General features: G+C 41.3%; 1 protein-coding gene across 5 annotated transcripts in view; it reads right to left on the bottom strand.

Annotated features, from left to right (window-relative positions):
• FOCAD (focadhesin) overlaps positions 1-27,426 on the bottom strand; it is a 307,583-nt gene that overhangs the window by 21,643 nt on the left and 258,514 nt on the right. For all 5 annotated transcript variants that reach the window (XM_025887857.2, XM_073880862.1, XM_073880859.1 and 2 more), the window contains 8 exons: positions 26,708-26,827; positions 24,898-25,020; positions 24,356-24,433; positions 23,601-23,672; positions 21,732-21,834; positions 19,746-19,826; positions 3,431-3,559; positions 1,190-1,305 (listed from right to left, as the gene is read on the bottom strand). In XM_025887857.2, the coding sequence (XP_025743642.1) occupies positions 1,190-1,305; positions 3,431-3,559; positions 19,746-19,826; positions 21,732-21,834; positions 23,601-23,672; positions 24,356-24,433; positions 24,898-25,020; positions 26,708-26,827 (822 nt within the window). The remainder of the gene's footprint in view (positions 1-1,189; positions 1,306-3,430; positions 3,560-19,745; positions 19,827-21,731; positions 21,835-23,600; positions 23,673-24,355; positions 24,434-24,897; positions 25,021-26,707; positions 26,828-27,426) is intronic.

Below are 27,426 nucleotides of genomic sequence, written 5' to 3'. Positions count from 1 at the left end.
AGCTAGATGGGAGGTGCTTGGAGCAGGCAGCTAATGATAATTGTTCACATAGAGGACACAGCCCTCAGTGATGTCCCCCTTCAATTAAAGAGCATCAGAATACGCAGCAGAGCTTGAAAGAAAAAAAAAAAAAACAGGATAGGAACTCAAGTTAAAAGACCAAGGAACTAGTATGAGAACTCTGCACTGTTCTCAAGGACTTAAATCTTCCTGAAGAGTAACAACAAGATTACTTCATTTATAATCAATTGGTAAACCTCTACGGAATCATGGAATGTGGGTGTTTTTTTTTGGCGGGGGGAGGTCCTAGCTTGCAATATGTTCAAAATTATACAGTTTGCTAATTTCGCATTTTTATTTTTATTTTTTTAAAGATTTTATGTATTTATTTGACAGAGAGAGACACAGCGAGAGAGGGAACAGAAGCAGGGGGAGTGGGAGAGGGAGAAGCAGGCTTCCTGCTGAGCAGGGAGCCCAATGCGGGGCTCGATCCCAGGACCCTGGGACCATGACCTGAGCCGAAGGCAGACACCTAACGACTGAGCCACCCAGGCGCCCCTAATTTCGCATTTTTAAACAATCTTAGCCCATTCTTCCTACTTAGCCTTAGCCTATACCCTGGAAGGTGCTGGCTCCTTCTCTCTCTCATAGATACTGGGCTAGGCCACTTCTTCCTCAGCGCTTTGCTCAAGCCAAACACCCTAGCAGAGATGTTCTACTCTCCTCACCTACCCTCTCCCATCTACATCCCCCCAGTGCCTCTAACCTGATGCCCAATAAACGCTACCAAGCCTTCAAGGCCCACCTCAATTGCTGCCTTTTCTATATGGATTTGCCGTTCTCTTAATACCTACTGAACCAATATAAGGTATATCATATAAATAAGCCTAGGTTTCAATAACTCCACAATTTTCTAGCTGTATGATCTGGGGAAAGAACTTTAATATCTCTGACCATCCTTTTCCTTTCTCGTAATCAACGGGAGCTGAAAGCATGAACACCGACAGCGAGGGCAGACTTCTGAATCGCACAATCTCTCAATCTGCCGGACAGCTACTGCCAAGCCCCCAAGTTTTACAAAATCACATCTGCCCACTCTTGACTTTGAGAACATACTCCCAAATGAACGTTCCTCTCCCCCAAAAGAACCAGATCCGCCTGTTGCCCAACACCCTTGAAGGCTACATACACTGAGACCGTGGATCAGTGGCGGCATCACCCACAGTCCCAAGAGCGCAGCTGCATTCTGGGATGACTGCGCCTGTGTCACCATAATTTCAAGGCACAGTTGCTGTATCTCTTCTCCTGCAAGAGAAGAATATGGGTCATACAGCTGCTTCTTGGACTCATTTTCAGGCTTCTGTATCTCAGATCGAAGCATCTGCTTGTGTGACTTCTCCTAGTAACAGAACTTGAGTGATCTTTCCACTGTGAAGCAAAGAATGTACCCACAGATAGCAGAGTGGTAAGTCTCAGAATTAGCAAGGGCCACGATCTAGCTCAGGAAATTTCTCCTAGGATGTCCTAAGAAATCTAAAGAATCAAATACTTCCAAAAACTTGAGAAAATTCTGGATAAACTCTCTGTCTCTGTTTCCCGCCCACCCTGTGCATTCAGCACATAGAGAAATCTGTTTAGATCTGGAAGGACTTAAAAATGTAGCCACATTCTCTAGTGATCCAGTCTTTTTAGTAGCCTGATCCCCATCAGCAGGCGTATTTTCCCAACCAGACCTCTTCTTCTTTTTTCTAAGGATTTTTACTAAAACACAAACATTTTTAATTCAGCACACAAAAACAGGGGAGGCTGAGGAGAACATACTTTTCAAACAAAATCTCCAGAAACGTGGTATGGTGACATCGTATCTTATACAGATACTAGGTTCAACTGAAAGCATTTAAGTGAAAAATTGTGTATAGTCAAAATCATCTTTGAGTATCCTTTCAATTGCACATAAATTACAGTTTACAAATCTTTCTGTTTATCACATGTAAGTGAGCACCCTACTGTAAATAATAGAGCACTCACTGCAAATACACACACACACACACAGTAATGTAGCACTGTTAAAAAACTGTTCTCCCCACTCTCTCTTTTTCTTTAGGTGGGGGGGGCGGGCAAGTACGTGGGATTAAATTTGCATATGCTAATTCCATAAAAGAGGCTGCTGTGGATGAATGAGAAATGGGCATTCCCTCTGTCTCTCATCACAAAGTATCTGTGGTAAACAGAATCACAGCCCTCAGAGATACCTACATCCTAATGCCTGGAACCTGTGAATATGTTATGTTACCTTGCTTGGCAAAGGAACTTCTCAGATGTGCTTAAGGTTAAGGACCACTGAGATGGGGAGATTATCCTGGATTATTCAAATGGACCCATTAATCACATGAATCTTTAATGTGGAAGACCTTTCCTGGTTGTAGAGAACCAGAAAGAAGACAGTGTGAGCTTTTGGCTCTCTGTTGCAGGCTTTGAAGATGAAGAAAGGGGGGGACACAAGCCAAGGAATGTGGACAGCCTCTAGAAGCTGAAAAAGGGAAAGAAATGGATTCTCTCTGCCTTAGTCTGCTCAGGCTGCTCTAACAAAATATCCCAGACTGGGTGGTTTATAAACAACAGAAATTTGCTTCTCATCGTTCTGATAGCTGGAAGTCCAGGATCACGGTGCTGGCATGGTTGGGTTCTGCTGGAACCCTTCACCCAGCTGTAGACTGCCAACTCTGGCTGTGTCCTCACACTGTGGGAGGGGATCAGGAGCTCTCTGGGGCCTCTCTTATGAGGGCACCAGTCATTCCTGCGGCCTCCACACTCATGACCTAATCACCTCCCAAAGGTGATGCAATCACCCTAGGGATTAGGATTTCAACATAGGAATTTCGGGGGGACAAAAAACACTTAGACCATAGCACTCCTCGGGGCATCCAGGAAAGGATGATGCTCTGCTGATACCTTGATCTTGGCCAAGAACCATGTTGGACTTCTGATCGACAGAACTGTAAGATGATAAATTTGCGTCGAGCAAATTCAAGCCACTAAATCTGTGGTAACTTGTTAGAGCAGCAAGAGAAAACTAATACACCTTCCCACAGGGTACCTCCTTGAATCCTAGAGCTCTGACAATGCAGTTTAACGACCATCAAACCAGGCTTTCTGGGACCTGCACCACACAGGCAGCAACATGCACACTTCACTCAAGTACTGTTTTGATGAGTGCATCTGGTCTATGTCTTCAGACTTCCTCCTCCTTAGCCTCAGTGGCCTAGAAAGTGACTCACTGGAAGTAACCCAGCTGTTCCATCCCAGAAGACAAACCTCAAGATCCCAAAGGTCTATCCAGTCACCACCAACAGTGACCCAGAATCTATTTTTCTATTCAGGTCACATCCTAAAGGCAGAGTCTCAAGGCCGAAAAACACTTGATATTTACCGAAGTTTAGCCTCATAAGTGGAGAGAGGAGCGCGGCCCAGTTCACAGGAGGATACTGGTGGCTTTCTCCAACCGTTGCAATGGGTTTCATCACAACTTTGAGAAGGGAAGGAGGCACAGATTCGGGACCTGCAACAGAAAGGAAATAAATTAATGAAACACCTTGGCAGCATCGTGAGAGGAAAATGCCAACTTTGCTTTTTTCCAGTTCCAAACGATTTGGGTAGCACACCTTCAACTGTGGTCAGGACTTCAAGTCTGTGCTCTCAACCTCAACCCCATCTGTTACAGAAGCTTACTCCCTCTGTTCTTCTTTTTATTTGCCTCCACATTTCTACTTAACTGTCTTCCAACCTCTCCTACAGACACTTCATTCAACTCTCTAAGAACAGTAACTTAACTACATTATTGCCTCATTACTCTCCCTCCCTCCCTCCCTCCCTCCCTCCTTGGTCCACTTCCAGAAAAGGAGATAATTACTGCCCACTCAGGCACAGTCCCTTCCAACGACCATCAAGTCCCTCAGTGCCTGTGGCCCCCAGTGGTCATACTCTGTACCATGGGATTCAGCTCCTGCCCTCTGCAGCCTGGGCCGTGGCTGACCGCTCCAGGGGTGAGTACCAATGGTGCAGCTAATCCACAGGCTAATAGCTATCTATAATGTACGACTACAGCTTTAACATAATCTTTCTTTTTTTTTCCCCCAGGAGGGAGCTAATTTGAAATGGAAATGATGAGACGCTGGAGCAATTATGAGTGGAGCCATAAGGTCAGGGTTTGAGTAGCCACTGAGGGCCATGTAAAAGTGAAGTTCGAAGGGAGCCAGAAATGATGTGTAAAAAAGTAAAACAGCAAGGAGAAGCAAAAGAGCTGGATCAACATACGTGGCAGAAGGGAAATCAGTATCAGCAGAAAGAGCAACAGACTCAAGAAAAGCATCAGTAGGAAAAGGAAAAGCAGGGGCAGGACCAGCAGATAAGCAGCAGAATCAGCAGACACTAAATGAGGAGGAAGCAAAAGTGGGGCGGAGTCTGCAAAAGGAGTAACAGCTGCAGAAAGGACAAGTGTAAGAGAAGAAGAAGCTGAGACAGAAGAGGCAGCATGATCAGCAGGCACTGAACAAGGGGAAGCTGAGGTCGGGACAGAATCTGAAAAGGGAACAGCAGCTGCAGAAAGGAGAAGCACAAAGGGAGAAGCTGAGGCAGAAGAGGCAGCAGAATCAGCAGGGACTGAACAAGGGGGAAGCTGAGGTGGGGACAGAATCGGGAAAAGGAACAGCAGCTGCAGAAAGGAGAAGCACAAAGGGAGAAGCTGAGACAGAAGAGGCAGCAGAATCAGCAGGGACTGAACAAGGGGGAAGCTGAGGTGGGGACAGAATCGGGAAAAGGAACAGCAGCTGCAGAAAGGAGAAGCACAAAAGGAGAAGCTGAGGCAGAAGAGGCAGCAGGCACTGAACAAGGGGGAAGCTGAGGTCGGGACAGAATCTGGAAAAGGAACAGCAGCTGCAGAAAGGAGAAGCACAGGAAAAGGGAGAAGCTGAGGCAGAATGGCAACACGATCAGCAGGCACTGAACAGAGGGAAGCTGAGGTCAGGACAAAGAATCTGGAAAAGGAACAGCAGCTGCAGAAAGGAGAAGCACAGAAAAAGGGAGAAGCTGAGGCAGAAGAGGCAGCAAAATGAGCAGGCACTGAACAGAGGGAAGCTGAGGTGGGGGCAGAATCTGGAAAAGGACAAACACTGCAGAAAGGAGAAGCACAGGAGAAGAAGAAGCTGAGGCAGAAAAGCCAGCAGAAGCCAGGGAAGCAGAAGTTGGGGCAGTCTGCAAAAGGACAAACAGTTGCAGAAAGGAGAAGCATAGGGAAAGAGGAGAAGCAGAGGTTAAATCAGCAGAAGAGTAGCAGAATCAGCAAATGCTGCATATGGAGAAGGAGAAGCAGGGGTAGAGTTTTTCTAGAGATGATACACAAAGGACCAATAATAATTTGAAAAGATGCTCAACATCACTAATCAGTAGAGAAATGCAAATCAAACAATAATGAGATAATTCCTCACATCCATTAGGACAGCTACTATTCTTTTAAAAAGGAAAGAAAAAGAAAATAAATAACAAGTGTTGGTAAAGATGTGGAGAAACTGCAACCCTTGTGTACTGTTGGTGGGATTATAAAATGGTAGAACTGCTATGGAAATGGTATGATGGCTCCTCAAAAAACTAAAATAGAACTACCATATGACCCAGAAATCCCATTCCTGAGCATATATTCAAAAAAATTGAAAGCAGAATCTTGAAGAGATGTTTGTACACCATTGTTCACAGCAGTACTATTCACAATGGCCAAGAAGGAGAAGCAACCCAAACATCAATCAATAGATAGGGATATTTCATATACATATGAAATAGTATTCAACATTAAAAGGAAAGGAAATCCTGTCATATGCTACAACATAAATGAATCTTGAAGACACTATGCTGAGTGAAATAATACAGTCACAACAAGACATACTTTGTTGTATACCTATTTATATCAGGTATTTAAGTAGTCAAATTAATAGAAAACAGAATGATGGCTGCCAGGGGTAATGGGGTGGGAGAAAGGGTAGGCATTATGTAATGGGTAGAGTTTCAGTTTTGCATGATGAAAAACATCTGGAGATCGGTTTTACAACAATGTGAATATATGTAACACTACTGAATCATATACTTAAAAATGGTTAAGATGGTAAATTTTATGTTGTGTTTTTTTTACAATTAAAAAAATTAAAAAAAAAAAGGAATGACTTCTGGTTTCCAGTTCTGCATGTAATAGCTCGAAAGTCGCCACTCTATCCTAATAACAAGTGAAAAGCTGAATAGACTAAAAAAATCAACAATTCTTGGTTCTGCAACAGAGGGAAGAACACAAGGCAATTTGCTGCCCTGATCACTGGAGGAACAGATAGATGAATAGAGGGTGTAATGGTTTACCAGAGCAGAGACTCGTGAGCAGAACACACTGCAGGAACCAGTGCTGGGATAGGAGAACCTGAACTATAATGATGAAATGCCAGAGGCTCTGTGTAAATAACTTCTACGCCCACAAGTCTGACGACATAAATGAAACGGACTAATCTTTTGAAAGACACAATCTGCCAAAACTCAAGAAGAAAAAGACAATCTGTATAGGCCTGTATCAACTTAAAAACAGAATTAATAGGGGCAACTGGGTGGCTCCATCGGTTAATCTCACTTGATTTCGGAGCAGGCCATGATCTCAAGGTCATGAGATTGAGCCCCCTGTCAGGCTCCATGCCAAGCATGGAGTGTGCTTAATTTCTCCCTCCCCCTCTCCCCCCTGATCATGCGCTCTCTCTCTCTCAAAAAAAAAAGTCCTATGCAATAAGGTAAGAAAAGGAAATAAAAGTCATACTGATTGGGAAGGAAGATGAAAATAACTAAAATCAGAAATAAAAGTGAAGACATTTCTACCAAAAGATTTGTATCTGTAAGGACAGATACGAAAAGGGTTATGACAGAAAACTCTGAGAAAACACGTACCAACAAATTAGATAATCTAGGTGAAATGAACAAAATCCCAGAAACACACAAGTAACTCAAACTAAGTCAAGAATAAACAGAAAATACAAACAGTCCTATGACAAGGAAAGAGATTGAAACAAAAACCTCCCAACAAAGAAAAGTCCAGGACCAGATGATTTCACTGGTGAATTCTATGAAACGGTTAAAGAAGAATTAATATCAATCCTCAATTTCGTCCCCTCAAAAAAAACAGAAGAGGAGGGAATATAGTTAATTCTTGAACAACATGGGGTTAGAGATGCTGACCCCCTTTGCAGTAAAAAATCTGCACATTACTTTTGACCCTCCCCCAAAACTTAATTACTAATAGCCTACTGTGGACTGAAAGCCTTACCAATAACATAAACAGTTGATTAATACATATTTTGTATGTTAAGCTACAGAAGAGAAAACAATGGAAAAGAGAAAATACACTTACAGTACTATACTGTATTTAATGGAAAAATTCAGCACATAAGTGGACGTGTGCATTTCAAACCCATGTTTTTCAAAGGTCAACTGTATAATTTAAATCATTCTTGAGACCAGCATTAACCTGATGTCAAAAGCAAAGACACCACAATTAAAAACAAAACAAAACAAAAAACTTCAGACCAATATTTGTTATGAATATAGATGTGAAAGCTCTCAACAAATCACTGGTAAACTGAATCTAACATCATAGTAAAGGATTATTCATGACGACCACACAGATTTATCCTAGGAATGCAGGTGAGATTCAACATTAAGAAATAAGTCAATGTAATTTACTACATTAATAGAATGAAGGGGGAAAAACACATGATAATTTCAATTGCCACATAAAGCTTTTGATAAAATCCAACATCCTTTCATGATAAAAATACTCAGAAAATTAGGAATTAGGAACAGAATTTCCATTGTGTTAGCTTAACACAATGAAGGGCATTTGTAAAAAATCCACAGTGAACAGTATATTCAATGGTAAAAGACTAAAAGCTTTTCCTTTACAATAAAAAACAAGACAAGAATGCCCACTTTCACCCTTTTGTATTGCACATTCTAGCCAGAGCCAGTAGGCAAGAAAAAGAAAAGAAATTGAAATTGGAAAGAAGTAAAACTACCTCTATTTGCAGATGACATGATTCTAGATATAAAAAAAATAGTTCAGTGAAGTTGCAGGGTGTAAGATGAACACACAAAATTTAGATGTGTTTTTATATCCCAGCAATGATTAATCTGAAAAGGAAATTAGGAAACAATTCCATACACTGGTATTCAAAAGAAGAAAATACCTGGGAATAAATTTAACTCAGGTGAAAGAGACATATAATATACTGAAAAGGACAAACACTGCTGAAAGAAATTAAAGATCTAAATAAACAGAAAGACATCTTATGTTCACGGATTGGAATACTTAATACCATAAAGATGACAACACTATCCAAAACTATCTATAGATTCGGCATAATCCCTATCAAAATTTCAATGGCCTGGGCATCTGGGTGGCTCAGTTGTTAAGCGTCTGCTTTCTGCTCAGGTCATGGTCCCAGGTCCTGGGATCGAGCCCCGCATCGGGCTCCCTGCTCCACGGGAAGCCTGCTTCTCCCTCTCCCACTCCCCCTGCTTGCGTTCCCTCTCTTGCTATGTCTCTGTCAAATAAATAAAATCTTTAAAAAATAAAAAGTAAATAAATAAACAAAAGGAATTAAATCATAAAACAGAAGAAAACATAGGGGTAAATCTTCATGGACTCTGATTTGGCAATGGATTCTTAGACACGATGCCAAAAATGTAAGCAACAAGAGAAAAAACAGACATATTGGAGTTGTCGAAGTTAAAAACTTCTGTGCATCGAAGGTATTACCAACAAAGTGAAAAGACAAACTAAGAATACAAGAAAATATTTCCAAGCTGTATATCTGATAAGGGTCTACTCTCCAGAATATACAAAGAACTCTTATAACTCAACAACAAAAAGACATTCTAATTTTTAAAATGGTCCAAGGACCTGAACAGATAATTCTGCCAAGAAGAGATACTACAAATGGCCAACAAGTACCTGAAAAGATGCTCAACACCGTTAGTTACTATGGAAAGTCAAATCAAAACCAAATGATAGCACTTCACACTCAACAGGATTAAACAACAGTAATAAACTAATAATAATAATGGAAAAGAACAACTGTTGGCAAGGATGTAGAGAAATTGGAACCCTCATACATTGCTGGTAGGAATATAAAATGCTATGGCCCCTGTGGAAAAACAGTTTGGCAGCATCTTGAAAAATGACACAGCATTACAGTATGACCCAGCAATTCCACTCATATGTGTCCAAAAGAACTGAAAACAGGTGTTTAAACAAAGACTTGTACACAAATCTTCATAGCAGCATTATTCATAATAGCCAAAAGGCAGAAACAACCCTAATGTCCATCAACTGATGAATGAATAAATCAAGTGTATATCCACACACTGGACTATTACTTGGCTGTAAAGAGGAATGGAATTCTGATACTTACTAGAACATGGGTGAACCCTGAAAACATTATGCAAAGTGAAAGAAGCTGGTCACAAAATGCCATACAGTGTACGATTTCATTTAAATAAAGCATACAGAACAAGCATACCACAGAGACAGAAGGCAGATTCATGGTTGCTAGGGGCTGGGGGGAAACGGGGAACCACCAGCTCAATGGGTACAAGGTTTCCTTTTGGGGTGCTGAAAATATTCTGGAACTACATAGTGGTGATGGTTGCACAACACTGTGAATCCACTAAATGCCACTGACCACTTTAAAATGGTTAAAACAAGGGGCACCTGGGGGGCTCAGTTGGTTAAGCATCTGCTTTTGGCTCAGTTCATGATCTCAGGGTCCTGGGATCAAGCCCCATGTTGGGCTTCCTGCTCTGCAGGGTAGTCTGCTTCTCCTTCGGGGGGGGGGGGGGGGGGGAGGGAGGGGGGGAGGGGGGGGGAGGGAGGGAGAGAGAGAGAGAGAGAGAGAGAGAGAAGGAGAGCACGAGTGGGGGAGGGGCAGAGGGAGAAGCAGATTCCCCATTCATATACTGACGCTGAGTAAATCCACACTTCTCATCCAGGCCTTTCCTGATATTTTACGTTCTTATTTCCAACTAGAGCCATCTCAAAAATCAGCATGTTTTCTTTTTTAAAAAATTTTATTTATTTGATATATATATACAGAGAGAGAGTATGAGTGGGAGAAGGGGCAGAGGCAGAGGGAGAAGCAGACTCCCCACTGAGTAGGGAGCCGAAGTGGGCCTGGATCCTAGGACCCTGGGATCATGACCCCCCAAATCAGCATGTTTCCTTAGGCTAGTCACCAACTAACCTACCTCCTTACCCTTGCCCCTGCCAACTTGGAAAACTAACAGTGTACCTTCCAGTGATGTTTCTCTCCCCTCCAACAAGCGCTTTTTCGCTTTTTGAAAATGTTAAAAGTTCAACACATCTGCCACCCTTCTAGGCTATGCTACCAATAACTGAAGCTTTATTTCTATTCCATCTGAAGATGTAATACTAGGGGCGCAGGAAGTATTATCAGGGAATTTACCACTGCTATTACAAAGAGAAGATTTTCTGACCAGAGAAAGTAAACATATTCATAAAAAAAAAATTCATTCATTCAGTCACCATCTAGTAGGTACCATGCACTGTTCCAGACATGAACAAGAGTGTTCAACAAGACAGACAGGTTCCTTTGCTAATGGAACTTATATTCTCGTGAGAGGACAGACACATGGACAAGGAAAAATCAGGTGTGATAAAATTTAAAGTGCTGTGCTAGGAATTAACTTGTTGGCTATTCATAGAACTCCATCCTGATTACACACATGGAGCAACTGTCCCTATACCATGTGGGCAGCAGGTTAGAGTCTCTGATTTCACACACAGAAAAATTAAGCTGCATTTTTGGGGTCATTTTGGAATGTGATTCTCAGAAATGGCCTGATGAACTGGCAGACAGTATACAAAAATCTGTACATAGAACTGCTTTTCTCTCCTATTAAGGGCATGAATCCAGTTTTATACTGGAAATCATTAATTCATAAGCAGGTTCCTTTAAATTTTTTTTCTCAGATCAAGTGTTTTCAAAATTACATAAAATTTTATTCCAGGTCCTTCTACAGAACTTACTACAGAATTTTTGCAGTTTCCAGAGATCTAGGGAATCAGGAAAGACATTCACCCTGTCTTCTAATACCAGGACCCAGTGCAAAATATGACCATTTCTCACACACACTCACACACACACACACACACACACACACACACACATTTTATTGCTTACACAAGCTCTTGTACCAATAACTTGCACTATACATAACTGCACTTTGCTACACACTTGGCACCTTCCTTCTATACTCTTTAGAATTAACCTGATGTCCAAACAAGTGTCAGAAACAAGACCTTGTAACAGGGAACATAGGACTGAAAATCAAGTAAGCGCTATGACACAATAAATCTTCGCCTTTTAAAAAAGGCCAGAGCATCAGTACTGAGTAGCGTAACTAGAATCACACAAAATTTTCCGCTGTATTTGCAGGGAATGAATTCTGACACTAACTGGAATGAAAGGAATTATAGTAACTGTTAGGAATGGAGAAAATACTTGGCAGTTCCACGCACGTGGTGGTTGGGTGTGAGGAGGGGGAATGCAAAGAGAGGGAGCCCCCAAATGGGAGAATGAAGTCATGTGGTTCCTTCCCCAGAGATCTTCAGCACTGGACACAGGAATCCAAATCTAAGCAACGGGAATGATTAGCTCCCTTCTTGCAGTGCTTTCTTTCAAGCAAGTGCCTTAGATAAAAAGCAATACTGGAATGCTTTATAGACAATGGCTTTGGAACTGAGAAAGCCTAACAGTATTTGTTAATAGGATCCAGATGTTTTAAAATCCAGATACAAAGTTGCTTTAAATCTCTCATCCAGTTGACAGCCTCAAAGAACCTTGATATAAATGGCATATCCGAACATAATGCATTACAACAGGACCCATTATCACACATACTTTAGTTACACAGAGGATCACATCTCATGCCACAACGCACATGTGTAACCCCTCCAGTAAAAGTCTGGTAACAAGCGGTAGGCTGACAGCCAGCGCTATATCTACTCCCCATCACGAGCATGTTGCTCGCGTAGCGTGGACATGTCTTTATTTGAAAACTATTAAATGCCAAGTACTCTGTTCTCAAAGCATTTAGGATAAGACACCTATGTTCTTCCTGCCCTTGAGGAAATTACAGTCTAATGGGAAAGACAGACTTTAAACAAAGAGCCAGAAATAATTAAGACAATAACTACTCCCATGTCAAGTACTATGAAAAACACATCGGAAAATTTAACATAAGAAATCCGAACTCGTCTCGAAACACTGACTGAGGAAAGGATGTTTTAACCAAGATGGAAAGGGTCCCTAGGATTTTTCTAGACAAAGTCCTTAGAAAACCCAGGTAGAGATAATGACAACATGGTTTGGTTGTGGAGACGAGGAGATGCTTCGCCCCCCTGCCAGAATCTACTCTTAAAATCCAGACGGTAGTTGGAAACAGTTGAAGATTCTGAGAGGCAGTCAGATCCTGAGACTTGGTGGGATGTTCTGTAGAAGTACTTCAACAACATTCAGAATTATCCGGAACAAAAACATCCCCGGGCCCCTTTGCACCAGGAAGGCTGCCAAGCAGGGTGGCTGCCCCTCGAGGATCAGGACCTGAGAGAGGAAGGCGGCTTCTGCAGGGCTGTGGCCCAGTGGGGACAGCAGACTGTTCGAATACAGGGACTCCACAAATGAGCAGATATATGGAGAAAAAGGAAGCCGGGTTTCTCCCTGTCAGAGAAGAAAGTTTACAAATATGAAAAGAGGGGAAAAAAATACAATGGACCCTGTGGTGTTGAAATGGAATTGGAGATACTGGTATAAATTCATGGCTTCCAATATATATAGCTAGATACAGAAATGAATATAGACATGAGAGAGAGAGGGTGTGTGTGTCTATTTCCTAACAACTGTTCACTGAAAGAGCCTGGGAGCAATGATCACCCCAGGAACAAGGAGAATTTGTACCCAGATCTTGGCTTCTAAGCATCACTCCCCACTAAAAGGAACCTGAGCTACCTGGCTGTTACAGAGCTGAGGATAATACGAGATGAGCCTAGAACATCTTCTTGGGCCACAAGGAAACAACACACTCACAGAATGATGGGGTTTTGTCAAAAGGACACAAAGCCAATTTAAAGAGGTTCTCACTGATCAAATACGGAACAATATGAAGATTGAAATAATGAATAACTGAATAACAAATAGTTAAATGAAATAAAATTTTTGTGGTCCATACCAGAAGAGCGTGAGAGGGAGCTTGGAAGGAAAAGGCAGGTCTCCTGTACGATAGAATGCCTACTGAGAAACGTAAATGGAATAACGGAAGAATCACCTTTTGAATCATCACCTTTAAGAATCATCATAGTAATAACCAGTTCAGGCAAGAAAACATTCATGGATACTGAAACTAATGGGCAAAACTTAGGCTGCAAAACTGGATAATCATGAAGTCTCAAAATACCTCCACACAGAATATTTACTGACGATAAAGGGAAAAGAGAACTTTACAGTGGAGAGGCCTGGAAGGTATCAGCTTGGCCAAGAAAGAGATCGAAATTAACATCACTGGTGGAGGGAGAGACACACCATGTGCCACCTGTTGGGATGCCACAAGAGGAGTCTTGTCCCAGTCTGTGCTAGTCCTGCCGACGATGACTGACTTGCCTCCCACATGAACAATAGCAGGCAAACCGGCAAGTCCAACTAGAAACCTGTTCTATAAAATAACTGGCTTCTTAAAACATGTTCAAGTCTGGGGGCACCTGGGGTGGCTCAGTCAGTTAGGTGTCCAACTCTCGATTTCTGCTCAGGTCGTGATCTCAGGGTGGTGAGATCAAGCCCCACATCAGGCTCCATGCTGAGTGTGGAGCCTGGTTAAGATTCTCTCTTTCCCACAGGGCACCTGGGTGGCTCAGCTGGTTGAACATCTGACTCCTGATTTCTGCTCAGGTCATGATCTCAGGGTCCTGGGATCAAGCTCCATGCCCGGCTCCCTGCTCCTGCTTGAGGATTCTCTCTCTCTCTCTCTCCCTCTGTCCCACCCCCTTACACTCTCTTCTCTCTCCCTCTAAAATAAAAAAAATAAATCTTTAAAAAAAAAAAGATTCTCTCTTTCCCTCTGCTCTCCCTCCCCCCACGTAGCACCCTCTCTCAAAACAAACAAAAACAAAAAACCCACACACAAAAAAACAAAAAAACAAAAAACAAAGAACAAAAAAGCATGTTCAAGTCTTGAAAGATAAAGAATGACTGAGGAACTGTTCCAGATTGAAGGAGACTGAAGAGACAGGACAGCACAGCGTAACATTCTGGATTAAATTCTTTCTCTGTTAAAGACACCGTTCGGACAGTCAGTGAAACCTGAATAGGGTTCTCTGGCTGTTTTCACTTTTTTATAAGTTTGGAATTATTTCAAAACAAAAAGTAAGAGAAAAAAAGTACAAATTTTGGGGGTGCCTGTCTGGCTCAGTCTGTAGAGGATGCGACTCTTGATCTCGCCCCACAGCCCCACTTTGGGTGTAGAGTTCACTTCAAAACAAAAGTGGTGGTGGGGCGGTCAATTTTTAAAAAGAAGTGACCGAAAATTTAATTTAAAATAAACTTCTCGAATAGTAAATACATGCAAAAATGTTCATTCCTTCTGGCAACGAAATGTAAATTAAAGCAGTGTTAAGGTATCATTTTATTCCTGATGGATTTTTATTGTAATCGTCTGTTTATCTATATGTTGGTCTGCTTTATAATATAGCTAGAAAGGTTTCTTATTTTGTTTTCTAAGCACTGTTACATAAAGTGATTCATAAACTCATACTAAAGAGGTGCCTGGGGTGGCTCAGATGGTTAAGCATCTGCCTTTGGCTCAGGTCACAATCCCAGGGTCGTGGGATCGAACCCCACATCCGGCTCCTGGCTCAGCGGGGAACCTGCTTCTCCCTCTCCCTCTGCCTCTCCCCCTGCTCATGCTTTCTCTCTCTCTCTCTGTATCTCAAATGAATCTTTAAAAAAAAAAAAAAAACTCTATAAAGAAGATTCAATTATTTTCTCTACTTTACAGAAGCAATTGGGGCTTTGGGACTTAAGCAGCTTGTCTGAAATTACATAGCCTGCCTTTGGTGGTAGTGGGCTGTGAACACCAGCAGCCTGACTCGCATGCCTCTTACCTCTATGATATACTGCTTCGCACATGTATTCAGGGCTGAGGTACCCAAACCTGGTACAATGCTTTTGAAGAACAGTGAGGCCAAGCCATCCCCAGAGTCACCAAATCCTCTTGCCCACTAATAAATTGCTGAGAATGTATCTTAAGGAAACCTATATGCAGAAAAGCAAAAGCTACTTGCATAAAGATGTTCTTGATAATGGAAATTTTTTATTTTTTTAAAAAATATTTTATTTATTTATTTGAGAGAGAGAGAGAGAGAGAGTGAGAGCACAAGCCGAGAGACAGAGGGAGAGGGAGAAGCAGGTTCCTTGCTGAGCAGGGTGCCCGACATGGGACTCGATCCCAGGACCCTCGGATCATGACCCGAGCCAAAGGGAGCAGCTTAACCAACTGAGCCACTCAGGTGCCCCCATAATGGAAATTTTTTAAATGACCAATAGAAAAATGGCTAAATTAATTGTGATCCATCAACTTGATGGAATATTCTACAGTCATTTAAAAATGATAACCATGGAGATACAATGAAAGGTAGGGAAATATTAATAAGTTAAAAGATTCAAAGTATGTGTATACTTGGAAATACGTTAAAAATTGCATGTGCATAAAAGTGACAAATTAAAAAGAAAATTCAAAAATGGTAATAGCAGTTAGAAAGTCATGGGATAACTGGTGACTTTTTTCCTTTCAAATATTTTTCATGGTATTTACAACCAAAAACAGCAATCAAAGACTCCCAAAACATATCCCATTAACAGATGTGTAGAAAGCGATGCAAGGATTCTTTTTGTCCTTTCCCCCAAACCTCTTCTTTGGAGGAGATGAGTGGTGATTATGTCCACTTACATGAAAAGTTGTTAAATTTCCAAAAATCAGGCAACAAAATAAATTTTATGATTCAATATCATCTAACACACACACATCTAGAAGAGCCTATGCTGGAATATCTATTGTGGCTGTCTCTGGGTGGTGAGATTATAGGAGATTTAAACCATTTTGGAACTCAGTGTTATACACAAGCAATCATTTCTAATAATACTTGTCAAAAGCTTTGTATAGGTAAACTATTACTGAATTAAAATACTTGAACATAATATCGGCAACCGACTCCATAATTTCACCAGAAAAATAGGACAGCTTTCCCGTATCATTTATTCTATACTCAGACTTCACTAATCCTGCTCCTTTGACTAGACTCATCAATAAATATATCTCATGCTAAGAGTCCAAAACGACCAATTGAGAATATAGCTACCTACAGTTTATACAAGAGTCTGGCACTTATGCACACAGATCACTGACCCATTAATTTGTATCAAAAAGGAAATGCTATTCATAAAGATTTTATTACGAGGATTTAAATATACTTTCTTCAAATAATACTTCTTACTGTGAACTTCAAAGCTTAATAGAAAAGCACAAGCTTAGGAAGCTAGTCACATTCCCTGGCAACAGAGTAAGAAAAAATAATCCTAAATCATTAGGTAGAAATACCTGGTGTTAGCACCAAAAATGAACCATTACTTTTATTAAGTGCTTTTAATCCACTTTAAATGTTTTATGAAAGAAACAGATATAATCTTGATGAAATCTGAATATGGCTATGAGGTTGAGAAAAAACAAAGATCAGAAAAACGAATAAATGAACAGAAAAGAAGCAAAAATAAGAGTCAAAACTGAGGGTTCCTTCAGGGGAAAGAAATAATTCCATGATAGGCAGAAACAGATTCTGAGCACATTTTAAAACCTAGCAGCGTGAAGAAATGTCCACAGGAATAAATAATGACGATGGTGATGATGATGATGGCATCTGCCAGAACAGGTCATGGTTATCAGGGATGGAAAGAGAATGTCATGGGGCAGAGTAAAAAAACAGTTATATTCAAAACTGTTAACTGAAGTCTTTAAAAACTAGAAAGATTTTCATCTGTTGGGTTTTCCATTGGAGGCCTGTGTGAAGGAATGGATGTTATGAACATCTTGTGTGTTCTATCATACGAATATTAAAATGAGGACCCAAGGGAGAAAAGCCCGAAGCATTATTAGACACGAGAGTCATGTGCTCACTATCACATCTGACTGGCTAAAACCGACGATGCCCTATCTCGTCCCCATGTACATGTGGGGCAGGGAGAACTCACTACATCTGTCTTGCTCTCCTGAGTTATGAAACAGCACACAGAAGCAACGAAGCCATACGCCCCTAAAGTCTCCTTTCTCCTGCCTCTGCCACGCATGATTTTTATTCTCTAAGGCCATTTCTTCCTCAAAAGAGCTCACCAACGTCGTCATCCTTCCTGTCGGCTGCCCCACTAGGCTCTAGTGAGTGACATCCAGACATTTAAACTCAAAAGCTGCTTCAGAAGGGAGTTATTAAAATTCAAATGAGCTGGGCATGTTGAAGAAGAAAACACTCGTTTGCATGCACACCTCCGCATTTGGCCATCCCATTTAGACCCATAGAGCAGGGTCTGGTTTTGTTTTTGTAAATGGGCTTTGGAGGCGGAGGTCAGCCTCCCACGGCCCCCACTCCTTTGGGGTCATCATTAGTAATGTGTAAGGCTGAATAGATTTTCCTCTGAATCTAGTCAGCAAACCTGACAAGAAGGCAGCCCTCTCCCACAACCTGAAAATGCCAAAAATCTGATTGGTGATATGGCATTTTTAATACTTCATTTATCTGTCTTAAAATAGCTTCCAGTGAGATTGCAAATAGCATCACTGAGGCCAGTTCTACCTGATTTTTCAATTTTAGAGCAGAACATCTCCTGTTGTGCCGTGACTGTGTAATCATAAAAATGTTATGTTTAACCAAGAATTTCCCACAGGATTCAGAGAAAATTCATGTCTGTCAAGAAATAGGGATCTGGGGAGTCAACATTACATTTTATTCCCTGGAAAACAAAGAATATCTCTCATTTTGTCTGAAGAATTTTTATTTTACTTCTCATGGAAATAGCTCACATTAGTGTCATTTAAAACTTCTGTAAGATATCAATGAGCAAATTAAAAAAAAAAAAAGGAGCAAAAATATATATTCCTAAGATTATCTTGGCTATGGAAATTTTAGAAGCTCCTTCAGTAAGTATTCAATTTCTTACTAATGAAGACATCTCTATTATGACACTATTATAAATAGACTTAATTTAGGACAATATAAACAATTAACTCTATATTACAGGTAATATATTACATGTTTATATATAAATATTTTATGTACAACAATGACATTAAGTATATATCAATTTTTTACTAAGGGTATGTAAAAGCAGCCATGCTAACTCATGACCCTAAAATAATACTACAGTTTCGAGAACTCTAGGAACTGAAGGAATTCATCTCCAAACTCTGAAACTAGTTTATAATCCGGAAGCTGCAGATGACATGACCTTTAACATCCCTTCCAACAGTAAGATTTTACTCTTTTACGACCTTCATTAATCAAACCCGCTTCCTCCAGATTTCTTCAGTTTAATTTGTTTAAACCCCCCCCCCCAAAATTGGGATGGTCTTATCATAATACAGGCACTGGATTTGCCCAGATGGATCTAACCAGGCCAGGCAAGAAAGAAACCAGCAAATATCAATGAAAGAATATTATATGAGTGAAACTATGTCCTGAGCTATGAAATTCTCAAGGAGGATACATTTTGCCCTCACATCTCTGAAGAGTTGATATATATCAGTAGAGAGCATTTATTTAAAGACTTATATGGCATTACTCAGACTCTAGTTAAAAACGAAAGGCAGGGCGCCTGGGTGGCTCAGTCATTAAGCATCTGCCTTCGGCTCAGGTCATGATTCCCGGGTCCTGGGATGGAGCCCCACGTTGGGCTCCCTGCTCAGCGGGAAGCCTGCTTCTCCCTCTCCCACTCCCCCTGCTTGTGTTCCCTCTCTCGTTGTGTGTCTCTCTGTCAAATAAATAAATAAAATCTTAAAAAAAAAACAAAAAACGAAAGGCAATTCAATCTCTGTCTTCAGGTTGCTTGTGCTCTAATGTGGGTGGTGGCAGCAACAAAGAATCCCACAGGGACAAATGTTTGCAGAGAAAAAGAACACAAGCTAAAATTAACAACGACAGTCAGTGATTCCAACAACAGAGAGCGATCAGGGAGAAGACTTACTTCCAAGTTAGATCCCAGCTGTGTTTTTTCTCTTTTATGGTCACACCCGCTCAACATTGACAAGAAAAAGAAATGTGTGCTCATACTTTTTGAAAAGGTCAAATGAAAGATCAAGGTCTTCACAGATCCCCCTGACGCCCACCCCCAACCACCAAGGTCAAATACAATGATTCCAAGAGACGACACAGCGTGTATGTTTATGTACCACTTATGGTTGTTGGCCTCGTGGTCATTTCTGTCACAAAGATGGTCGAGCAGAAGGAAAACAGTCACTCCTTCAAATTGATTATGGTTTAATCCTACAGGAGCAAGCTTCCGGCACACAAACCTAATGCGCAGGAAGAATGGTGAAATTCAGGGAACATGCTCACTTGCCTTTCTTCCCTCCTGTAACGAAGAAGCCCACGGCCGCTCTAATAAAACTGCTCTCGGGCAAATAGCTGTAGTCGGTGGGAACTGTGAAGGCAGAGAACGATCAAGTTAGCCGGGGAAGCTGGCGGGACTGATGGAGGGAAGATAACGATCTCACGCTGCCACGTCAACCTCGAGACAGAGCGGAGATGTTTATGCCATTCATCTCAGCACAGTACTCTGTGGTGGCAACCAGTTCTATTAGAGTAAGTGACTCGCCTCGAAGTAACCACTGCAGCTATGTCAGCAAAGCTAAAATGGCGGTAAACCTAGCAGAGACTGCAAAAGCACAGGGGATGGAAACTACTGAAGCGGTTAAAAAAAAAAAAAAAAAAAAGTCCTTTCCACACTGTCACATCAACCCTCGGTGTTTGCCAGGAGCCTGCTGGCCTCTAGGCTGAGACCACCATTCTAGGGGTGACTTGAGGACATCCTGAATCAGATCTATGATCCCGGGAAATGCAACAATCAGTAATAACAGCAGCCAGCCTGTTGCTTCTGAAGGCGGGGACCTCTCAGTGACCGGCATGTCCAAATCACCAGCTCCAGCGGCTGACCTGGAATACTGAGGGAAGTGACATGGAGGCGAGGCGAATCTGGGGAGTTTCCTAGATTCTTTTTCTCCCAGTCCCCCCAGGATTGCTTCATGAGATGCTTTTTACTGCAACAAATGGCTCAACTGGAAAATTCCAACAGAAACGAGGAGCCGTACTTTTCCACACATATAAGCTTTGTGTTCCAACGAACCCGGGCGTGAGATGGTTCACGAGCACCCGACTTGAGTGCATGTGGGCTGGACCATGTAACCCAGAGCATAACGATCAACTTGCTATTTTACCAGGACCTTAGGAGCGCACTGCCCTTCCCAACTAGCATTACTTAAGGTTTCCACCAGGACTAAGTTTGGTGGGTTGTTTTTCCTCCCTTTTTCCCATTTTAACATGACAGCTTCCAGTTGTCTCAAGTTCATTATGTTGGGAAGGCTGCGGAACAATGTCCTGTTTCTCTAGCTAAGGAGTGACTGAAAGTGAGGGGAACAGTAATTATAGTGCTACGTGTTCATGGTGATGCTGTCCATGGACTACTTGTCAGGGGATCTGCGAAACTAGGTTTTAACGAGAAATCTTTGGTACCAAAACCTCTCTGGCCTGGGTCCAAGAGAGCCAGTGAGTCAAAATTCTATAAAGATCAAGGAGCAGATTCAGGTCCCAGTGTATTACAGTGATGCCTTCTGCAGAAAATCTCCACATGCTTAAATTAAGCATGTGGGAATTGAAAATATTTTTTACTGCTTTTCATCAAAAATGTGGAAATAGAAAAAAGGCCTTGTTATGTTAAAGATGTAGGATTTTAATTTCAATGCCAAGTATGTGCATATCTTTAAATGTATGTACCCCATCAATTTCTTAAAAGCAGGGGCCCGGAGAAATCCAGTCTTGGAGGAAGAGACTTTTAATGAAATAGGAGTATTATACAAACTGTAATTCCATCTAGGAAAATAAAAAGAACTCTCTTCCGAGCTTCAAGGACCTGTTCCTACTTTCTGGATTTGTCACTAAACTCCACATGTAAGTCATGTAATCTTTCTAAGCCTCAATGTCTTCATTTGTGAAATATGGGGTTAGACTGTCGACTCTGTCCTCCGAGCAAGGCATGGAGGAAGAACGAAAAGAGCATGGGCTTTGGAGGCTGACAGAGGTGAGTTCAACTGGACATGGGACCCTGAGCAAGTCAGAAAGCTCTCCACAGCCCCTCTTCTGATATAAAAGAGAGATGGTACTTGGGCAAGTCAGGAAGCTCCCCAACAGCCCCTCTTCTTCTAACGTAAAAGGGAGATGGTAACACCCACCACTTATGGCAGCTGCAAAGATTAATGCTCTCAGCCAAGTACACGGCCACCAGTCAGCAACCCCTCCTTCAAACCCCAGTGTTCTAAGACTCTGATCTTACCAGAGGTTCTACTCTGACTTGAGGACAGAGTAGACAGATGAAGATGTCCTAGAAGCCAGAGAGCATTTGATTGAAGACCAATCACCCCAGACACACTGATGACCTATGGATTAAAGTGTTAACAGTGCAATGATCAGGCATGATCCACACTCCATTTAATAAAAGGTCACTCAGAGAAAGTCATTTATCTTTTATGAGGTGGTGGCTTGTCTGGTCATGACAAGTTCTCTGACAAGACGTACATCACATGTCTAATGTACTAAACCCTGGACACACAAGTGATCAACAATTGTTGCTGAAGAAATGAACGAATGAATCAATCAATCAATCATGACAGAAGGTAGTACCGGTTGTCTCAGGTTTCACTGAGTTTGACTGGTCTCAAAGGAATTTTTTTTTAAAAAAAGGGAAAAAAGGGACGCCTGGGTGGCTCAGTCGGTTAAGCATCTGCCTTCGGCTCAGGTCATGATCCCAGGGTCCTGGGATCGAGTCCCACATCAGGCTCCTTGCTCGGCAGGGAGCCTGCTTCTCCCTCTGCCTGCTGCTTCCCCTGCTATGCTTTCTCTTTCTCTCTCTCTCTGACAAATAAATAAGTTAAAAAAATAAATAAATAAAAAGGGGGAAAAAATCCAAAAAGTAAAAAAAAAAAAAGGTGTTATTTAAGAATAAAATACCTCTAAAAATGGAAGGAGATATTATTTTGTTCTCTTCTTTAAGTAATGTTCTACTACTGCTTTATCACTCATAATAAGGATTTTCTTAAATAACTTTTCATTTATAGATTTTTCTCCCCCAAGTTATAGCCACTTAAGTTTTGGTATAATTATTTTTCTGAGAATCACATTCATACACGCAAAAGAGCGTTTTTTCTGTTCAGAGATTTATGTTTGCTTTTCAAAGCATGAATTACTAAAACTTGTTTATGTGGTAGATGTAATAATCAGCTGTATTTACAAGAAGGAAAAAAGTATGCTAAATGAAAAGAACTAAGTGAAAAGACTATCTACAAAGTTCTACATATAGTAAGAATACCAATCGTGCAAAGAAAATAAGAATACTTGAAAAGAAGTAAGACCAATTATTACTAACACTTGCTTCAAGTTGCGAGAACCACCAATGATATTTTTTCAACTTTTTTCATTTTGTGCTTTCACGGTCGATGCAACAAAACTAATAAATTTTTATAAATAAAATCTTAAAATATATAATCATTTCTCAGCAGATGAACACACTTACTCTCTAGCCAAGAATGCTGATAATAATTAACCCAAATACTTTTATCAGTGACATCCGACCTAGCCCTTCTCATCCATTCTTAGATATCTATCCTTCCCTTTGATCACCTTCCATTTTACTTTGTCCTGAGGCCTAACATCCCTTCCAGGGTCAGAGTTTCACTTTTAAAGGAAACCAAGCCAACTTCAGGTAACTCAAAAATGCCAGCTTTTTTTTTTCCAGAGGAAGTGCGTGTTTGTCAGTAAACGTGGGGCCATAAGCTACTCTCAAGTGCTGCTTGGACTCAATGTGAATACCCAGAGATCTCATTTTCCAAGTAAAACCATTTGTACCATGAAAGAGAAAGGCAGTAAAAGGAAGTAGCTGAGAGACACCTGGGTGGCTCAGTTGGTTGGTTAAGTGTCCGCCTCTTGGTTTCAGCTCAGGTCATAATCTCAAAGTCATGAGATCGAGCCCCACATCAGGCTCTGCACGGGGCTTGGAGCCTGTTTAAGATTCTCTCTCTCTCCCTCTCCCGCTGCCCCTCTACCTGCTCATACCCACATACATGCTCTCTATCTTTTATCTCTCTCAAAAAAAAAGGGGGGTAGTTATCTGTTTCCCCATCCAAGGGTTTTAAATTCCTCTTCTCACCTGAGTTATAGTTTTAATGACTTCATTAAGTCTGGCTTGAAAATGAGAGGACTGGATGGCTTCTGACTTCAGCTGAAAGAAAAAGAAGAAATATCCACCCCAACATCCTCAAAAAGTAAATAATGATATTCCCAGTGGATGAGCTCTCATCTTCTAAGCTATGGTATCATTACCACTACGTCCTTACATTTCAGAAACAAAAGCTGTGGGCTCCTTGAGGGCAGGGCCCATGCCGTATTTATCACCGATTTCCTAACATCGGTCAGTGCTGCAAGAAGTGCTCACTGAATAGACCTTTGCTGTATGAACACAGGTGCTCTTTAGCATTACTTGTAAACTGAAACATAAATGAAACATTTCCACCGGGGAAAACATTTAAAAGTGAAAGAATAACTACCTAGATATAAACTTAAACATTACAGATACAAAATGGAGTTTCTTAGGGATAACTGTTGACATTTCATATGATTCAGTCACTTTTCTTGGACAGGGAACGTTGTGGGAAGTACGTAGGCTGACTAAGTTTAGTTCTTACGAACCAAATAAAAGAAGGAGCAAATCTCTAAAAATGAATTCTCCACTAAGAGCAATTTTCTATGTATCAAGGCATCGAAAACCCAGTATAACCATTACTACTACGAGCATGTATTCTGTCCTTAGCACACTGAGATACTGGGTATTCTCTTGCTGTGGTTATGTACACATTTAGATTTCTTCCCTTTGTGTTTTGTTCATTTGCTTGTTTGTTTGTTTACCTGCATTACATCCCCTTCAGAGCCTACCAAGGCCACCATGCCGTGAAGCGCTGCCAAACAGAGCATTGTAGGAGTGCCCTGAAAACAAAGCATCAGGTATGTCAAGAGGCAAATAGTCCTGGGGTTTGAATGCTATAAAACTTATTATATCCTAGAGAAACACTGGTCAAAATGGTACTACATTTGTAGGGTCAACATAACCTGCATCACGGAACCAAAACTGGCAGCTGACTTGAATACAGTAATAGGTTGAAGTTATTCGATCAGAGGTGGCTCCTGTTGTTCTGTATTTTTCAAAACCACAGTGCTGTTTGAAAATTAAAACACTGAGAAAATAGCCTGTGTTTTTAAAAAAAGCTATAATGGTTGACAGGATGTATCATTTACAAGGGATTTAAAGTTCCTGCATCTCTTTCGTTTGAAATTGCCTATTCTTTTATTGTTAGGCTGTGTATCTTAGCAGCACCTATAAATGGTCCAATAAAGTTGCTCTTTTTTCCTTTATAAAATATAAAATCACATGCTAGGACGTGACCTCCTACCTCTGCTAGAACAACTCTGATCCAGGCGGGGAGCAGTCTGTGGCCCATGTCCTCAGCTTTTCCGTGTCCGCACAGGGACAAACCATGAACTAGGTTTCCTAATGCCAGGGCAAAACCTGAAGTCTGTTGTAAATGAATAAAAACAAAGGGTAAGGAAAAAGAAGAACAGCACAGATGGCACAGAATTTTATAGAAAGCATCTAAGCACTTCGAGGGGCTCCCTTTCCTACTGACAGGTTCTTTCGCCATCTGAAAATCGGCGGCTTGCAGAGTTTTTAAAGAAAAGCAAGACTTTGGTTTGCAACAGAAACTGCAGTCTTCAGCTGCAGTGAATGGTTTATTTTAGGAAAATAATACTGGACCACTACAAGACTTGATTCAAACGATCCAAATTTTCAGAAGGAATTAGGGTGAAAATACTGAGGTAGACCGCACAAGCCTAGTCAACTCCCAAACAAGAGGAGAAGTCCCATAACGAGCACAGTATATGGGCAAACTTCCACATCTTGGTGGTGCAAAACCTACTCCAAATTTAAGAGAGCACTCGTAGATCCATAAAATAGTAAAATACAATACAATATTGGCTAATAACCAGTGAATCCTGCAAGAATCCACCATGGCCAATCTAAAAATCTAAAAAAAGATTTTTGGAGAAATCTAAAAAAAATACAGACGGGGCAATTTTATAACGTGTGTAATCAGAGGGAACATATTTTTCAGCTTAATTGTTGTAAAATATACATAACATACAATTTATCATTTTTACTACTTTTCAGTGGCATTAAGTACATTCACACTGCTGTGCAACCATCACCACCATTCATCTCCAGGACTCTTTCACCTTGCAAATTCGAACCTTATACCCCTTAAACAATAACTCCCCATTCCCCCCTCCCCAAGCCCCTGGCAACCACCTTTCTACCTTCTGTCTCTAAGCTTTTGACGATTCCAAATACCTCATATCAATAGAATCATACAGTATTTGTCTTTTTGTGATTGGTCTATTTCACTTAGCATCATGTCCTCAAGATTCATCCATGTTGTCGCATGTGTCTGAATTTCCTTCCTTTTTAAGGCTGAATAATATTTCAGAAGGAACATTTTAAAGGTATTTAATTTAACTTATAGGTATTTAAGTTGTCCCATCCATATTCAGTCACGAGCAGAGATTCTCTGCTTTGAATCTGCTGAGGTTTGACCTTATCAGAGTCCATTAAGTATTCTTATCCTTACAAATTGTTATCGCTAGCCTTACATTCCCTAGCCACATGCTTGAAGGTTTTATAAATAGAGACGGAGAGAGAGAAAAGCCTTTTATACTCCCTCTGACAAAGAAAAAGAAGTACCTACAAAAGATAGAGTATAAGGAGAAAAAAAAGACATCTGTGACCACTGGCTACAGCAGTGAGAAAAGTCAGAAGTTCTTCAGTTCTGGAGGCACCTGGGTGGCTCAGTTGGTTAAGTGTCTGCCTTTGCCTCAGGTCATAGTGTCAGGGTGGTGGGATGGAGCCCTGCGTTCAGGCCCCCTGCTCAGTGGGGAGTCTGCTTCTCCCTCTCCCTCTGTCCCTCCCCCCACCCACTTGTGCACTTGCTCTCTCTCTCAAGTAAATTTCTTACACTTGATCTTAGCCAAAAGGCCGAGAAGCAATCTCAAGTAAATTTTTTAAAAATCCTAAAAAAAAAAAAAAGAAGTTCCTCAGTTCTGGGCATGAAAACATTCTGATAATAGTCTAATCAGAGTCAGTCAAAATTAGGACTCAGCAGCAACATGAGACCCAAAGAGAGGAGGAATCAGGGCACGCATTCCAACCTGTTGGTTGTTTTCTACCAACACCCGAAGCTTGTTCATGATATCTTCAGCCTCTGCAGCCTCAACGATCCCGGTACTGAACGCTGAGGTACATACACAGCTGAGGGTATAGGCCAGGACCTAGAAGAAGAGACAGCAGGAGATGTTTCTGCGTGAGGGAAAACGAAAGAACACGATTTAGTGGACACCAATGTTCTGTCCAACTTCTCTCCGGGATAAGGACTGGATTCAAGTACGCCTACCACAGACGAGGCACTGTTTCGCTGCCTGACATGTCCTAACGATGGTATGAGATGCAGGTCAGAATTCCCACTTTACAGGTAGGGATGTTGAGGTCCAACTACATATAGCTTGCCAGTGACCGAAGGGAGATTCAAATCCAGGTCTTTAGACTCACAATCAGCAAGTTCCCTCACCATCTCATGTCAGAACACTGGATCTATCGACAGTAGAGGCTAGATTTTCACCCCCGGCGAATGCTACTAATAGCCATGTGCTCTGATCCAAGGCCAAGCCGGAGAGGAAATTCAAAGATGGGACACGTGGCTGCCTTCAGATTCCCTCCTAGAAGGAGTGGGGCAGAGCGGCCAGGCATATGGGTTTTAGAGTCGCATAAATGGTGTAAAATAGAGGTAATATTCCTTACCTCAGAGCACTGGTGTGCTAATTTAATAAATAAATGACTAGATGAATACATGAATGAACAAATTATAAATAAA

Source organism: Callorhinus ursinus, unplaced genomic scaffold (assembly GCF_003265705.2).
Source record: "Callorhinus ursinus isolate GAN/ISIS: 27379988/994484 unplaced genomic scaffold, GSC_fseal_2.0 scaffold39, whole genome shotgun sequence".
Lineage (NCBI taxonomy): Eukaryota > Metazoa > Chordata > Mammalia > Carnivora > Otariidae > Callorhinus > Callorhinus ursinus.
The sequence above is the reverse complement of the archived record's forward strand: the minus strand, read 5'-3'. Positions and strand labels throughout refer to the sequence as shown.